Genomic DNA, 18253 nt, shown 5'->3' on the forward strand with positions numbered 1-18253 from the left:
AGGGGGCCACCTGCTAGGGTGGCTTTTGTGATAGGGACCCCTGGCCATTGGACTCCGAGACACCAGGTGATCTCATGCAGGTCGCTGAACGGCTGCTGGGTGGCAGCGCCTGCAGCCATGGCCAAGCTGAACTCGACACGAACCCAGGACCTAACCTAGCCTGGAAAGGCTCCATGACCCGTTTTCTATTCCGGAGTCAGCCAGCATTCCCCCAGCCTCCAAAGCCTACACACAGTCCTGCTCATACCTGTAACGGTTTCTGGTGTTTGGGGCTTCTGCGATGGAGACACGGCTGCCGGATCAGTGGCGTCTCCAGAGCTGGGGATGTAAGCAGTGGTGGTAGGGCTCGGGGCAACAGCCATGGGAGCAGCTGGGGTGGCCACGGAGCTGGGGACGGCTGCGGAGGTGAGGACATGGGCAACTGGGACAGTCAGGGCGCTGGGGGCACGGATAGTGAGGGGTTCTGCAGAGCCGGCAGTGGCGCTGACCACCGCTGCTGTGCCCTCAGAGGCAGCACTAACTTTAGTAGGCAGGGTGTTGGTGTCAGCTGGGAGCAGAGTGTTGGCAGGGGGCAGAGTGCTTGCAGGAGTGCGGGATGGGACACCGGTGGGGGGTGGGGTGCCGGTGCCAGGCGAGGTTCCAGCATCAGTGGAGGATGGGGCGCTGGCACCACCTGGTGTACCAGAGGTGGTGGGGGGCAGGGCGCTGGCACTAGGCAGGGCCTTGGTGGAAGTCGAGGCAGTAGGCAGGACGCCAGTGGAGGGTGAGATGTCAGCTTTGGTGGGGGTCAGGGTGTGAGTGGGGGTCGGGGCACCTGTAGCATCAGTGGGGGGTTGGCTGCTCTTGGAGGTGGCATTGGCAGACGGGGCACTTGTGGTGGAAACAGCAGTCGTGCCTTCTTGTCCAGTTGCACCTCCTAAAAAACACAAAGGGCCAAATGGTTACAAAATGAAAGGAAGGGTTTCCTGCCTTCCATCCAGCCCGCCCCTCCACCTGCTCTTCCTATGCACCAGGTCCAGCGCTGACACTTGTTTAAATAGCTAATGTGTAGGAACCAGCCCCTGCCCACTGCTGAGAACACTCGCTCAGCACTTCCCTGGCAGCCCCTATAGGACCAGCTCACTGTGTGGGATTTTCAGAAAATGCCCTAAGGAGCAGCGTGGCAGAGGGGAGGGCTGAGGACGAGGTAAGGAAAAGAAGTGAAGAAACCAGTCTAATGGGCACAAGTATCACAAACTGCATGGAACTTGGAGGGAGGAACACAGATTGCAGGAGGGAAGAGTTTGGAGGAGGCACCAGGAAGTCGGTCTGTGTGCACATGGCTGGAATGCTAGGTGCAGATACAGCATCTCTGTAAATAGTTCTTACTGAAGAGCCTGTTGAATTTTACAAGCGTTGAGCCCTTTCATATTACCACCTAGACTGTGGCACATGAAAGAACACGTAACAAGCCAATGGAGGAGCATGTGAGACTTGCCCCTGATACCAGGCAGGCTCCTTCCCTCTTGCCACCCCTCTACATTTTGTTCCCGTGTCACCTCCAACCCAATCTTCAAGAATACCCAGTTGAAGACTGAGTCTACAGAGAGGATCTGTGGCAGAGGGCAGCAGTGAGACAACTCAAAACCCCAAAAACCCAGTTCAGAGGGGTGGGCAAAAGAATAACACCAAAATTGATTTAAATTAACAAAAAAAAAAACAACCAAGCAGCAAACCAGACAGGATACCTTGCACAATATACATTCACCAATGGCTCCTGCAGGTGACCCATTCTCCTCTGCCAACCAGGGGTGCTGGAACAATTTCTATAGGGGAGGTGCTGAGAGCCACTGAATCAAACTGTAAACCCTGTATATGATGGAAACCACGTCAAGCCAGGGGGTGCAGCAGCACTCCCCGCACCCCTCATTCCAGCACCTAGGCTTCCAACTGCCTGAGTAGGGTACATCTACACTTTCAAGCTGGGGGTGTGATTCCCAGCTCACGTAGGCGTACGCATGCTGAAAGTGGAGTGGAGCCGCGGTGGTGCAAGGTGCTGGCCATGCCAGATACATAGGGGGTGGCTAGCCCTACTCACGCTGCCACGGATACAATGTATTTTTAGCATGCTAGCTAGGAATCGCACCCCCAACGCTAAACACAGACATACCCTGACAGACTCTCCCCCAGCTGGAAGACCAGGGGTTTGATATGGAGAGAAAGGAAGTCCCCGCCTTAGGTCTCTACTTGAATGACAGCCCCCTTAGTCAATTGGCTTTACACTAGGCTCACACCCAGGTATTTTGCTGGCTTGGGTCTCACTAAAAGCCTCCCCACCAGTAAAATCGCCACCCTCCAAGCCATCAGTCCTGCTCTCTCATATCCTTGCACGGATTAGGGCCTGGGCTGAGTTCCCAGCTCGCCTGCTGAGTGTCCTTGGGCAAGTCACTTCACCTCCCTGTGCCACCTCTATTCCCCCTCCCAGCTTTCTGTCCGTCCTGTCTTGTCAGCATTTTGGGGCTGGGAGATTACGCGTATGTGAAGTGCCAAGCACAATGAGGTCCTGATCTCCGCTGGGGGCCTCTAGGTATCGCCATACATATTAAATAATAAGAATATGTTGGGGATCTGATTTCCCCCAAAGCTGTGGTTGTTGACCCTGCCAGAGCCAATCAGTTGTCCGCCTGGATCGCAAATGGCCTGTGTCCATGTCACCTCCAGCTGTAGCGATTTCATACCCTCCACCCCCTCACATGTTCCTCCACAGCAGGGAGCTTCCGTTAATTCATTCCCAGCCACAAAAATCTGCAACCTGTGACTTTTCCTGGATGGATGAGAGCTGCAGTTCTCACTCCTCCTGCCCATCCTACGTATCCAGGCTCCCTCGCACAGGGACAGCAGGCTCAAGAGGGACACGGGCTGGAATGTAAGCAATGGAATTCCCTCCCCCCCCCGGCCACCCCCTTTGTTGCAGCTGATATCAAAAGGCATAACAGAGACAGAGAGAGAGAGAGAGAGAGAGAGAGAGCGGAGACCAAGATCTCCTGCCCACCGGGAGCCCCTGGCAGGAGTGATCTATCTATATAAGAGGCACCTGTTAGGTGGGACCGTCAACCCTGACAAAAGGCCATTGTTTCAGCACAAACTCTGTAATGCAGTCATGGGATGGTGAGGAGCCTTGGGAAGCCCCTTGTTAAACACCCCTCCCCCCAGAATTCATCAGAAGGTGGGGGTGATTTTTTTTTTTAAACCTCTGATGGAGCTCAGCTCAGCCCTGGCATCTGCCCAACCCGCCCCACCCCCGTCCAAGGACAACTTATCTCTGGGCCTCAGGCAGATTCTTCTGAAGAGCAATTTTTGGCGGCTGGAATGGAGCAGATGCCCTAAATGGTACGCAGGTCCTTAAGCTTCCAGGGGAGAGGAAGTCCTCAACCCCGTCACTCCTCCCCATCTCATTTGACACACACCACGTCCTGGGATGTATTTTCAATACACTCATGTTGCCAGCGAAGTGCAGCTTAGGCTAAGCCTTGGCTAGAAAGACCAACCAGTGGCTGAGTCCTTGCCACTGGTAGGAAGCCAGCGTGTCCATACCCACGTTTGCTCTAATTTACTTTTTGCCATCCATCTATTGGAGAAAGTTATCCTGATGCCCAGCAGGGGCAAAGAAGCTCCTATCACTGTCAGTTCAACTAATGGACTGCCAGCGAGGACGCATCTCACTGCTACTCTGCTAACAGGTTAAACAGTTCTCCTGCTGCTGTTTCACAGACACTTCTAAGGGGGCCAGGCTGGACATTTCGGGGTGGTAGCATCAGGGTGAGGTTAGTAACACCCCATTAACTGGACTTCCATCTCTTGTAGCATGCCAGGGAAAACTAAGAGATACCCCGTTAGTCCCCAGGTTTGTTGGAAGACAGTATCTTGGAGGTGGAATCATCATGGCAGCTTAACAATAGTTGCGACAAATCCAAATCCTGAAAGCAAAGGCATGGGGCATGGGACGCTTTGAAAAGGCAATTAAAAATTCACACACACGCAGCAGTTTGAGGTTAAATAGCCTGGGAGGAATAAGTGCCCTGAATAAAAGCATAACATGATCATGTCAGTGTGCATGTGAGATCATTTGTCTCCCTCGAGGGAAGTCCTAGCGTGGATAAGAGTCTCTTACTGAATGCTAGCAACAGGAGTTACCCCCTCACAGCAAATGAGGTGGGTCTCTGGTTGCAATGCTGAAAGTGCCAAGTTCAGTCCTCGCTGATGACTGAGCCTGATTCTCCGTTGCCCCGTGTCTTGTGTAGTCATTCATGGCAGCACAAAGTGGATGTGAAACGCTCCTGTTCTGAACTGATCGTACTTGGCAGTGGTGTGAATGACCATCTGAGCGGCTGGGCAATGGAGAACCTGCTTCTCTGAGCTTCATGTTGTTAGGGCTTGTTCCATTTATCCAAACCCAACAGAGGCCATTGATTGATGATTACATCATTGATTGGTGTAAATTGGCATAGCTAAACTAAGGTCAACAGAGTGATGCTAATTTACACCAACTGAGGATCTGGCCCAGAGTTTTAAAACTGAAGCTCTGGGGGAGGAGGGGGAGGAGGAGAAACTGTGGCAGGATTTATTCGGAAAGGGCCCCCGGCTCCGGGCGAGGGAAGAGGCGGGTCCCCGGCTCTGGGAAGAGGTAGGCCCCTGGCTCCGGGCATGGGAAGAGAAGAAAACACACCAGAGCAAAGCGTCTAGAAAAGGAACGTCCCGCCCCTAATGCCATCTAAAGCCACCCCCCTCCTCCTCGCAGCTCCTGCTGCTACGTTCTTTCCCCATCCAAGCCCTTTAATTTCCTCTCTCTGTAACTCTCCCTCCCCCCAGTCACCTCGTTGAAAGAGCTCAGATTGGCTCCAAGTCTATTAATAGTGGGAAAAGGAAACACAGAAGAATAACCTAGGAAATTGTGGGCGACACACCCCACTCAGCCTGTCAAGCAGGCGGAGTCCCACTCACAGGGTTGCTGGCCAAGAGCCCCTGCTTCTCTTGAGACCTGATGGGAGACCGAGGGGCATGAGGCCATGCGGTTAGTGGGAGGGGAAAGACAAACTGGGGCTGAACAGGCCTTTGGAAATGCCTGTTTCTCCTTTGCAGCCTTTCCTGCTTCAATAAGGGCAAAGGGTTGACATCATTAAGGGGAAGATGGGATTTGGAAACCCATCATTTACAGGGAAGGGAGCGTAGCCTAGAACAGGGGGGTGGGAGTCAAGAGTCTTCAATTCTTTCCCTTTCATCATGCAAAATCCCACAGTGCTTTGCAAACATTACTTACAAAGAGCCACTCCACCTGCCACTGAATGGCAGCCGCCGCTGGGCAGCAGCTGTGCCGGGAAGTGAGGAAGAACATAATCTCCAATTGAAACCGGGAGGGAAATTAGACAGAACATAAATTACTCATACTGGAATGTGGTCAGGGCACCGGGGCAAGCGCTCCAAGTGCTGACTAACGTGAGTCAGGATATTTACTGATCACATGTGGGCAGTTTTATGGCATTGCAGAAAGACGGCATATCCAGCACAGCACCCCCTATGGACCTGCCAGCACACTGGTCACAATAGTTATATTAGTCATGCTCTAAGCCAGTGACACTCAGACTGAGGCTCGGGAGCCGCAAGTGGCTCTTTAATGTGTCTCCTGCGGCTCTTTGCAGCACATGACATTAAAACACAGTGTGATATAATTATTAACCAACCAGGATGCTTTCACTATGTTAATAACCAATTGTAGCTGATAAAAGAATATCTGGTCAGTCATTTTGCTGTGGCTCTTTGAGGTAATGTTGATCGCTACTTTGGTTCCTGAGTATCACGGCTCTAAGCCAAACGATGGGGTAACAGCGCAGACAATAACCCAGTGCCATTTACCCCATAGAAAAGCAGGTGTCCACATGACAAAAAAACACTCACTAATTGGCATTAATTGATCCCTTTGCGGCTGACCTCACGAGAGGCGATTAAGAGGTGGAGAATGAACTGATCCCCTCACCTCTTCTACTCTGCCCCAAAGAGAAATCACAGCATGTGAGGTCCTCCAAGCAATGATACTTGGCAACACACAGCAAGCACTGTCAAAGCACTTTACAGACAGTAGTTCATCTGTCCAATTATTGCATTGTACAATAATAAAGACAGGGCCTGGCACCCAGATAGAATGAGAAATACAACATCTCTGGAAAGGAAGCTACAATGCTTGGATTCAGATTTAGTGCAATGGGGCCTGCTTTCTGTAGGGGGCGGGGGGGGTCTGTTTACCCACCCCACCCCACGACAAGGACTCATTGATGCGGACCTGGCTTTTGAGTCGGAGCTGTTTAGAGCTAGTGTTTGAGCGACACAGAGACAATCAAATCAAGGCAATAAAACACGCTGTGTCGTCTCTGCTATCAGACAGGAACAAGTCCAACGCTTGTGCCCAGAAGGCCCCACCTGATAAACCCTGACTGTCTGAATCAAGGGAAAGATAAAGGCAGGGCATTCTTCCGATCCTGAAGCGTCCTGTTCTTATCACCCCAGTTCAGATGGAGAGCTGGTAAGGGCTCTCAGTGGGTCGGATTTCAACGGGCACCAGCTGCAGAGACCGTCTCCCTTCCTTTTGCCCACCCCCTTCAACAGGTTGATGGATGCTCCAGGCCACCAGGCCGCCGTGGGAATGATTTAAACCAATGATGTCCACAATCATGAGAAGGGACATTTACCCACAGGCAGCAGCCGCATGGCCAGCCCTCCCCAATCAATCTCCACATGTGAAAACAGAGAAGAGACGCTTCCAAGAGGGTGGCCTTGTGAGTCAGGCACTCAGAGGGCTTCAGGTCCCAGCCCTGCCACTGACTTCTCCTGTGAGCTTAGGAAAGTCACTTTGTCTCCCAGTGCCTCAGTTCCCATCTGCAAAATGGGGCTAAGCATCCTTCCTTGCTCTCGGCGTCTGTCCTGTCTGTTTGCACCGCACGCTCTTGGGAAGCCTGGACTGTCTCTCGCCACGTGTTCGTACAGTCCTTAGCACAGTGAGCTACTGTAAACCAACATCAGGGTTAAATCTAGCCCCTTGCAGCGGGCGAGACTAAATGACCCTTCTAGCCCTATGATTCTACAGTCAACAGCGATGTCTCTGCTAGGATGGGCTGGGGATTTTAGTCTCTGTCATCCGGCAACTGCAACAAGGGGCTGGCTTGTGATGGTGGGTTTTGTTGGGTGAACATGTGGGCCCTAAACTAGACTTAGACCCTCAGCTTGTTTGACAGAGGGTCACAGCGTGGACAGAGCCTGGTGCCGGGAGCCACAAACTCCACTTTATGAGTTGTGTGTGGCACTGGGCAACTCAAATTCAGTGTATTTTAGCTTCCCTCTGTGTAAAATGGGGATCATAATAGCTCAGGGATGCTGGGTGACCTGATGCGTTCATGTTTATGCAGCACCTTGAGTTTATAAAGCACTGTGTAAGTGCAAACTATTTTTATCGCCACCAAACCCCTATCAGACAGCAGGGACTTTGGTCACCACCCAAGCTGGACTGCATTCAGGCCACTGACCTAGAGCTAAAAGCCCATCACTGATTCCCCGAGCCAAACACTGCTCCAAAAGAAATAGACTTTACACCTTCAGCCAGACGTCTCCCCTCATCGCACCAATTCTCTGGTACTTCTGGACAACTTCCTCTGTGGGAGAAGTGTTCCTAGCTTCCCGCGTCCCCTTCACACAGAGTCTGCTTAGTGTGGCAATAGCTCTGACCAACAGGTCCTATGAAAACCACCCAGCACCCAGGGGGCAGGGACAGCAGCTGTAGGCGGAGGAAGGACAGCCCAGTGCTAACGGCTGTAGCCTAGACTTAGAAACCCTGGGTTGGAGTCGATGCTCCACTACAACTCAGTGTGACCTTGGGTGAGTCAACTCATCCCTCTGGGTCAGCTTCTCCAATGGGAACAGCGCTTCCCTACCTTGCAGGAGTACTGTGAGGTGCTCGTGTACTAGGCTGATGGGGTACCTCAGCCCAGGCCATTTAAAGGTAATCCTGCTTTTACATTTTCAAAATATTGGGGGCGGTGTGCCTAGCTTGGCTTTTCTGCGCCTAGGAAAGCTGGCTCCCTCCCTCCCCCCAAAAAGGCAATTTAATTTTCTTTAATATCAAGCTTGACCTTCCTCCGATTTCGCTACAGTCAGGTGATTGTTAACGGAAAATGGAGCCCTTCACTCTTTGGTTGTGGATTCAAATCCTGCCTGTCACAGGGTGACACTGACCCTTTAAAAGGGAGCAGGGCCGGTGCACCTGTGACTGGTCAGCTGACCCCAGCTGAGCTTTGAAAGAGGGCACCTGGGTTTAGAGAGAGACTCTGTCTGACTGATGGAGGGAAAGCCTGGGTGAGACCCGCTGAGAGCCAGCCAGGAAAGGGGCACAGAAAGCGGGGGCATGTGGCTCTCACTGCCTCCTCTGTGGGAGCCCTAGAGAGCAGGAATGCTTGAGTTCCCTTCCCCACCCTGGGTATGCAGGTGTAGCAAGACTGCCAGAGTGCGCCGGGAGGGGGTGCAGAAGGGCAGGGAAAGCCCTGGGAGCTGTAGCCTGGGGCAAGTTGAGGAACTGGGTTTTTGTTGACCTAGCCTAAGTTTGGACAATAAAACTGCATGAAAGAGCCTGTGGATCTGGCAGTGAGGCTTTAGCAAGCTGGGGGCAGGTCCCTGCCTTGTGACATGTCCCAGATGGGAAGGGACTGGACAGGATCATCCTCAGACGGCTATTCAGTCACGTGTGGGTCTCAGTTCAGATGCTGATGGACAAGGGTTGCAAGAAGTGTCTCACCTGGCCCCCTTGATGGCAGCCTCAGCAGCATGACCAAGGACTGAACCTCAGGTCAGAGCTGAGGGACACTGGGGGGGATAATGTGATGGGAGCTTGCCCATATGCTGCCCTATAGATAAATACAGGACTTCCAGGTCCAGTGCTGCGACTCCAGGGCCTTTCCGCAGTACTCCCATGTGCATTCTGCTCTTAAAATGTCAAATTAAGTGGGGAAGAGGCAAAAGTCAATAGCCTCATCTACAAAGAGGGTTTTTTGTAGCCTCATCTACAGAGTTCTTCAAGTGATTGCTAAATAGGAAAACACACACACACACACACACACCCCACCATTCTACATCTCAACCCCCATGTCATTTAGGAAATTCTTTTAAAGCTTCTACTGTGCTGTGATTCGATTTCGGAGTTGATCAAGCTTCCCCCCATTCCAGCCCATCACCATTCCCAGGCTGCTAAACTAAACAGCGAGGGACCCTGAGAAGGACCCCAGAATAAAAACCCTGTCTACCTAAAACTGCACCACTCAGGAAATGACAGAGGAAAGGCTGGGACCGGAAAAGCAGGGAATGCAGGCCAACAAACCAGCATGTCCCTACTGAGCCTCCTCTTCTCACTGCAGCTCCATAAAGACAAGAGACCCAGGCTTGAAACCCTTGTGAGGGCTTGTCATTTTAGGGGGGTTTCCCCCATGGAAACAAAGCGGTGCCAACCTCTCATAATTTCACAGAGTCTGAGGCCAGAAGAGACAATCTTGGGTTGGCCTTCAGCAGTGGTTCTCAACCCGGGATACGTGTACTCCTGGGAGTACGCAGAGGTCTTCCAGGGGGTACATCAACTCATCTAGATATTTGCCTAGTTTTACAACAGGCTACATAGAAAGCACTAGCGAAGTCAGGACAAACTAAAATTTCATGCAGATAATGTAAGTACAATATTTATATTCCAATTGATTTATCTGATAATTACATGGTAAAAAATGAGAAAATCAGCAATTTGTCAGTAAGTGTGTGCTGTGACGCTTTTGTATTTTATATCTGATTTTGGAAGCAAGTAGTTTTTAAGCGAGGAGAAACTTGAGGGTGCACAAGTCAAATCAGACTCCTGAAAGGGGTACAGTAGTCTGGAAAGGTTGAGAGTCATGGGATCAGATGACCCTGGCATCTACGATTAGATCATATAGTTAATCAGGGCTGGTGCTGATGCACTGTATCCCCGTTTCAAACTGGTGCAAAATATCCCTCATGTAAACAAGCCCTCTGAGGAGTTTTGCCATGTAATGAGCTCTGAAACCCTTGGATTCCTGCAAGTGCTACACTGGGGCCAATGAGAGAGTTTCCAAGTAAACCAAAACATTATTGAGAACTTAGATCAGAAAAAAAGAGCTACGGCACCAGAGTAGAGCCGGGCTACCTCCACCACCCAGGTTCACTCTACAGTAATCATGAGTCAGGACCGCAAAATCAGGAGATCGGCACTACAGTGATACAAATAATAAAACTGCCTCGGCTCCACAGGCCAACTACGTCAGCCTCATTGCCTCTTCCTGCCCCAAGCTTAACAGAGACCAGCCACAGGGGAAGAGGCAATTGGGTTCGTGCCTTGCTCAGTAGCAATAGGTTATGCTGCGGGCAGGCAGACAGGCAAAGTGGTAGGAAAATCTGTGCTAAGCATGCAGACGCCAGGGTCACACGCTCATAGGCCTGTGTTTGTCCAGTAGCAACCTGGCCACCAGTTTGCATTCTGGGGTGTCACACCAAACTGGGCCTCTCCGGAAATCTGACCCTCTTTCTCCAATCCCACTCACTGTATGACGGAGCTTCTTCACGATACACAAGAAAGGCCTGAAAGGTTGATCTGTTTAAGAATGAGGCCGTTGGGTGAGTTTTTCTGCTTGGTTTTATGTTAGAAAGTGAACTCCTCTCTACCCTGCTTTGCCTAGAGGACTCTATGGAAGACCGAAGATGTAGGACATCCAGAGTCACCATGGAGGCCTGACCAGATTAACTGAGATGGGAAGCAATTTTCATTGAGACTGGCTGAAATGCCAAGTTCTACCCCAATTTGCAATCCCTGCAAACTCAGGGTTTGTTTCTGCGAACACCTATTTAACTCAAACGCCTGGGAGGAAAGGTCTCTTTGTTAAGGATTCTGCTCTCTGTAATTAACGCTGGCATTTCCTGGCTCGAGTGTTGAAACAGTGGTCTCAATGTCACATTAACAGATTGTGCTGTGTTTTAATTTCCTGGTTTGTTTTTCTAAAGAATGGTACTTCAGCTTTGTACCTGCAGAGACCTACTCCTACATTCAGATAAAGAGACCAAGTCTGGTCTCACTCCTCATTGACACCAGGGTAACTCACTGAACTCAACCCTCAGGTGGGCCAAGTTTATATTCAGCCATGCTAAGGAAGGTGGCTCTACCTTTCCTCTCTCCAAATCCTGGGCCAACTCCTGACTGAAACGGCCCCTAACAGACTTTAGAGCAGCTGCTGGGTTGCTCTAAGTTACATAACCTACAGCTAGAGGCGGAGGCAGGTAAGTGCAATATGCTCTGTCCTAACCTCTCCCTGTACCTAGGCTTGAGAGTGGGAGGTGGGGGGTCAGCCAGCCAGCTATGCCTGCTTTTGGCTGCCTCTTTAGGGAAACTCCCAACCATCCTACTGCTGTCTCAAGAAGCAAGGCAGCTGGGGCACAGGATTGAGCCCAGTGGAGTTCCATTAATGTAAGCGAATGGAGGATCTGGCTTGGAGAGTATACTGTGTATTCCTGTACCCAGGATGTAACTAGCTGGATGGGATGGGGAAATGCAGGGCTGTACAAACCTATCTGTACAGCACGCATTTTTCCTGTCCTTCCCCTGTATTCAAGTCTTCCATGTACTTCCCTCCCACTTGCCATGAGGTTCTTCCTAAGGGACAAGTTCATCCTAAAGGACATTTACGACTCACATGCCAAGGAGAGATTCCAAGGGTGGGTTTGTACACCGAGTGCCTCTCCTACCATGCACTATCCCAAAGTGCTTTACACTGCAATAGGCACTGGCAGAACTGAGACCATGGAAGAAAACACAGCAACACAAAGCCCACGTGCAGCTTGGGAGGTTAGACCAAGAGGGACGGAGGAGGTAATGGCACTGGAATTAGCACGGACTCCCTTTCAAAAGTCATCCTGGACTCTGAACAGCAGTCACTGCAGAAAGGCAGAGGGGACCTCTGCCTAACGGCTCATCTGTGAGACGAGGGAACAATAGGGAAAATAAATAAAGGGAATTGGGGCCTAGGATGGAATTTCTGCCCAGAGCGAAGGAGCGAGATCCAGCTTCAACTCCCTACGGTGACTAAGGCAGACCACGGAGCTGAACCCACATCACAGGCAAGTGCCCCAGCCACTGAGCTATTGGCTGGGCAAGTGGGTGTGTCTGTTTCTCTCTCTCTCTCTCTCTCTCTGTGAAAAATTTCAAAAGGTCTCACCCGAAACCTCAGAATTTTTCACAAAACGGAATTCTTCATTTTCAATCGGCGCTGGAAAACAACGGTGCAGGAAACGTCACACGCTGGGACTGGCTTCATACAGGAAGCGTTGTCTGTAGGTGTCCCATATTCAGTGTTGCTGATGTCCAGTATTTACAGTGGGTGGGGGGGAGGCAAGACGTTTGTACGAGGCCCGGCATGAAGGAGAGCTGAGCTCCAGCACACGGACGAGGAGGAAATGACCACACACAGCTCGAGAGTTACAACACACACATAAGGGGAGCACAGCGGTGCCCAATCGCCAGTAGCGCAAACACAGAAAAAATAAAGGCGGGGGGCGGGGGGGAGAACTTCACTGAGATTAGCAGATCCTGGCGTGGAATAATACCCTGGTGCTCCAACCCACTTGTCCTCTGAGCCGAGCATGTGTAGGTAACTCTGTGTGCAGGCCCGACCCTTTGTACCTCCCTTCCCCGTAGATTTATGGGCAGGGATCGCTCCCCAGCAGTGGCTGTTCCCTTCACAACTCCCAGCTGCCTGATCATATCGCACAAGAGGAAAAGGAGAAGAGTCTGGACCTAGAGCGCCATAGGCACGTAAAACGCCCGCTGACGTGTCTGGATGAAATTCAGCAGGGACCTAAATGCCGAGGTGAGCTACACATCCACCATCAGCTGGCCAGTATGCAGGTGTCAGTGACAAAGCCAGGTCACTTTGCAGTGGTTTGGCATCCAGGGGACCTGACTCTCCCCTGCCTTGCTCTTCCTGTACTTGCTTTGCCGCCACCCTCATCCCACCCCCAGCGCCGTTGATGGGGAAGGGGTGGTGCGAGGGCAGGGGCTCCGGGGGAAGGAGTGGTGCGAGGGGGCGGGGCCACGGTTAAGGTGACGGTGCCCCTCCCCCCCACTTTTAGGGACCTTCTGTCACCCCGGCTGAGGGAAGGGAGGTACAAGGGGCCTGACCTGCATACACAAATACACACTTTGCCTCTGACGAAGGGTGCCGTCATCCCCAGCTAGAGCCATTCAGCCCTTTATCCCGCCACACCCACCGTCTGTCTTTATTTTAAGCCCTGATGAATGACGCTCACACTGATCTCATCCATCTTCCTGGTGAACGCTGATGTCAACGGGTGGAGTACATGGACTTCAATGGAGTTATGCTGGTTTACCCCAGCCGAGGGCCCTGTCCCTACGTGAGACTTCACCTTCGCTTTTCTCTTCTACAAATTACGCACAATAGTTCTGTGCTTTCCCCAGCCTTCAGCTACGGCCAGAAAATGCTTTCGTAGCCTTCTCCCTGCAGGAGGGCTTGAATGGCAGACATTTCTGCCTTCCCCTCTCATCTTTGCCGGCACATGCGGCTTGCTAACTCAGGTCCTGCAGGAAGTGGCGTGGGTGCTCTGTCCCCTGAGTCAGGTCCTAAGGCAGAGGGTGTTGTCATGCCCACAATGTCTTTTGGAGTTAAAAATCAAACCGATCTTCTTTGGTCATTAAAACTCCATGGCACTTCCACAACACTAAGGAAGTCCTGTGATTAAGAGGCAGGAGCTCTGGCCAAATTCGAATGGTGGTGTATTTACTTTAAATTCCTGTAGTTCCGACTGGAGCCAGAACAACTCACTTCCTGCCCTGCACTGTTGTGTAGTGCTGCAGGGTGCACTGTTAAAAAGCTGCTGTGCTCTACCCCAGAGGGAGCCGCATTTCGATGGTGGGTGCAGTGATTAATAAAGATACATAGCGAGACAGAGATCGTAGGAACTACATCTGATCAGCGTCTCTGTGCAAAGTGATCATTTCAAAGTACCTCAAAGGCTCTCAGGCAAATGTCGTTTTTTTCCCGAGTAAAATACCAGCTCTGCTAGGCCACCTACTTTTGCTGCAGTCACTTGAGACAGGTTTCACAGCAGAGAGTTTAAGAAGCTCTTGGGGATATGCTAGGACTAAAGGTGTTCTACCTGAACATAAACTCCCACGCCTGACCCTGCAGCCAAACATCAATGGGAGCTTTGCTTGCTTGGGTCCACAGGATCAGGCCCTTTGCTACAGTCACATTGTTTAATGACCTTTGGTAGCTGGGGGTTACTCAGCCAGAAGCCTGGAGATTTCCTGTTAATGACTCAAAGAGGGCTGTACATTTCCGTGCAGTCTTTTGTCTGTGGATGCTATTTATGGTCCCACCTTTTTGCCTGTAGTCCCCCACCCACCACTCCTTTGCAGTGGGCTTACCCGGTCCGTTTTGTTAGCTATATATTTAAAGGCTATGCATGCTGAACCTTCAGGCATTGACAGGACACGGTTGGCTTGGCAAGAGACCATTCTTTAGGTGGGGAAGAGTGTAGGAAGGGAAGGACACAGCTAACTCTCCCTCCTATTCAAAACTATTTAAAGACTGTCTGGCACAAAAGTCCCTTCCCAATGAATGGCTCCAGTGACCATCTCGCTTTAAATCTGCGTAATCAGATCAACTTCTATTGTTGGCAAATGCATAATGGCTTCATTATTTAACTCTTGTGATAGACGTTCCAGAAATAGGAAACCCCTATTTGCTTATTTCGGTAAAAAGGAGCACTTGGACCAGTGATCTGTTTGAGGAAGAGCTTCTGTTCTCCCCCCTTGTTGACATAATACAGGTCTCAGAGATGGATGAGACCTCGTGTAAGAGATGACCTCACCCAGCATACTGTCAATGCAGAATTCTTCCCTATGGTTTATCTGTGATACTGGTAAACCAAGTGCAGCTCTGGCCAAGGCCATAGGCGTTAGCTAAGAACTGAAGAATCACAGAATATCAGGGTTGGAAGGGACCTCAGGAGGTCATCTAGTCCAACCCCCTGCTCAAAGCAGGACCAATCCCCAACTAAATCATCCCAGCCAGGGCTTTGTCAAGCCTGACCTTAAAAACTTCTAAGGAAGGAGATTCTACCACCTCCCTAGGTAACGCATTCCAGTGTTTCACCACCCTCCTAGTGAAAAAGTTTTTCCTAATATCCAACCTAAACCTCCCCCACTGCAACTTGAGACCATTACTCCTTGTCCTGTCCTCTTCTACCACTGAGAATAGTCTAGAACCATCCTCTCTGGAACCACCTCTCAGGTAGTTGAAAGCAGCTATCAAATCCCCCCTCATTCTTCTCTTCTGCAGACTAAACAATCCCAGTTCCCTCAGCCTCTCCTCATAACTCATGTGTTCCAGACCCCTAATAATTTTTGTTGCCCTTCGCTGGACTCTCTCCCATTTATCCACATCCTTCTTGTAGTGTGGGGCCCAAAACTGGACACAGTACACCAGATGAGGCCTCACCAATGCCGAATAGAGGGGGATGATCATGTCCCTCGATCTGCTCGCTATGCCCCTACTCATACAACCCAAAATGCCATTGGCCTTCTTGGCAAGAAGGGCACACTGCTGACTCATATCCAGCTTCTCGTCCACTGTCACCCCTAGGTCCTTTTCCGCAGAACTGCTGCCTAGCCGTTCGGTCCCTAGTCTGTAGCGGTGCATTGGATTCTTCCGTCCTAAGTGCAGGACCCTGCACTTATCCTTATTGAACCTCATCAGATTTCTTTTGGCCCAATCCTCCAATTTGTCTAGGTCCCTCTGTATCCTATCCCTGCCCTCCAGCGTATCTACCACTCCTCCTAGTTTAGTATCATCCGCAAATTTGCTGAGAGTGCAATCATAGAACTCATAGATGGAATCCAAACCAGTTCACCTCTATGTTAGTTTTGTTCAAAATAGGGATTAGTCTTATAAGAATGTATTTAGACTCTACAAAACGCTTGTAAATTGCTGCATGCACTAATCTCAGTCCTCATCCTCCACGGAAACCTGCACAACACTTTCAAAAGACGAGCCTGGGAGCTTCAATTTCATAACTGCTAGACACTAAAAATCATGGACTGAACCGAGGGCAGGTCTACACGCAAAACGCTGCAGTTTTGCCGCTGTAGCACTTCAGTGAAGACGCTACTACACCAACAGGAGAGCTTCTCCCGTTGGCGCAGTTAATCCACCTCCGTGAGAGGCAGTAGCCTTCCCATCCACATAGCGCCGTCTACACTGTGGGATGCAACAGCATAACTGTGTTGCTCAGGGGTGTGGACTTATTACAACTGTCTATAACCCACTTGGCCCCTCTTTTTGTGCTGTGGCTGCAGAGATGTTAACAAGCCACTCTACCTTGAATGGTCTCTTAAGAGAGTGGTTCTCAACCAGGGGTACATGTACCCCTGGGGGTACGCAGAGGAATTGCAGGGAGTACCTCAGCTCATCTAGATATTTGCCTAGTTTTACAACAGGCTACATAAAAAGCACTGGCAAAGTCAGTACAAACTAAAATTTCATACAGACGATGACTTGTTTATACTGCTCTATATACTGTACACTGAAATGTAAGTACAATATTTATATTCCAGTTGATTTATTTGATAATTGCACAGTAAAAAATGAGAAAGTGAGTAATTTTTTGGTAATAGTGTGCTATGACACTTTTGTATTTTTATGTCTGATTTTGTAAGCAAGTAGCTTTTAAATGAGGTGAACCTGGGGGTACACAAGACAAATCAGACTTCTGAAAGGGATAGAGTAGTCTGGAAAGGTTGAGAGCCACTGTCTTAGAATATACGCTGTTTGTGCTAAACAATCTGTTCCACCTTGCATTTAGCAGTGATGCTCAGTCCCTTTCCCAGACCTGAAGAAAAGTTGGTCCAATAAATGATGTTATCTCACCCACCTTTTCTTTTTAATCCCATTCATAATGCCTATATTCCAGACTATAAGGAAATACGTACATTTTGCATTATAACTTTGAAAATCTTTGTTCTGAACTTGTGAACCCAGGTACAGGAATCATCCCTGCTGCCCATTCAGGAGGCGTATCAAGATTCAGGCTTTGTCTACACTGCACTTTTGTCAGTAAAACTTTTGTCGGTCGGGGTGTGGAAAAAAAAAAAACACCACACCCCTGACCGACATAAGTTTTGCCGCAGAAGTGCTGCCATGTCAGCAGAAGGAGCTCAGCAGCTACATGGGAAGGTCTGTAGTGTAGACATAGCCTAAATGGGCCATTATTCACACCCCTGAGGGACATAAGTTATACCAAAGTAAGTGGCAGTGCAGGCCTGGCCTTAATGTAAAAGCTAAAACAGGGTCACAAGAGAACTTTTCATCTCTTTGCTGTTTGAACTGTCACAGGTCCAGAGACTCTAAACTGAAGCAAGAGATCCCCTAGGGTTATCCCTGGGTTTGCCCTGATACAGTTTGCAGACATGCCAACTCTTCCAAATTAATCGCCAGAGATGCAATTTCTAAGTAAAATTAAGCCCAACTCATGATCTTGTGATAGAACTCTCAAATGTCAGGATTTTTTTTTTCCAGCAGCTGGTCTCTCGCTCTCAGCCCCAGTCCGGGGGGAAGGTGGGGGCCTCCCACTCTCAGCCCCAGTCTGTGTGTGTGGGGGGGGCGGGCTGCAGTTCTCAGCCCCGGTCTGTGTGTGGGGGGGGGGCTCCCACTCTCAGCCACAGCCCCAGGGGAGGTGAGGCTGCCCCTGTAAGCCCTAAGGCTCCTCTGCCAGCCTGGGAAGTGGGAGAGGGGACCCCACTTCAGCCCCCAAGACTTGGGGACTGTGAAGAACCCTAAGAGGATCAGAGGTGAGGCAGGGAGGGCTGAACTATGGCCTGGGGACTGCAGGGGGCTGAAATGAGGGGGGTGGGGGACTCTATTGATGATGGGTTCGGAGCAGATGGGGCAGTGCTGGGAGGGTGAACAGAGGGCGGTGGGGGGGTCAATGAGTCAGGGGGGCTGAACTGATGGTGTGGTGATGATGGGGGCTGGGAGACTGAACTGAGGGGACTGGGAGCTGAATTGACAGAGGTTGGGTGAGGACAGAACTGATTGCTGGGCAGGAGATGGGCAGATGTGGGGGTGAGCACTCCTGCAGCAGGGGCCAGAATCATCTTATCCAGTATATGTGG

The 18253-nt window shown here is 50.6% G+C and overlaps 1 protein-coding gene across 1 annotated transcript in view; it reads right to left on the bottom strand.

Moving 5' to 3' along the window:
• PODXL (podocalyxin like) overlaps positions 1 to 18253 on the bottom strand; it is an 89309-nt gene that overhangs the window by 35025 nt on the left and 36031 nt on the right. Inside the window, exon 4 of the mRNA XM_074942700.1 lies at positions 248 to 916. Within this exon, the coding sequence (XP_074798801.1) occupies positions 248 to 916 (669 nt within the window). The remainder of the gene's footprint in view (positions 1 to 247; positions 917 to 18253) is intronic.

This window comes from Natator depressus, chromosome 1, assembly GCF_965152275.1.
Source record: "Natator depressus isolate rNatDep1 chromosome 1, rNatDep2.hap1, whole genome shotgun sequence".
NCBI lineage: Eukaryota > Metazoa > Chordata > Testudines > Cheloniidae > Natator > Natator depressus.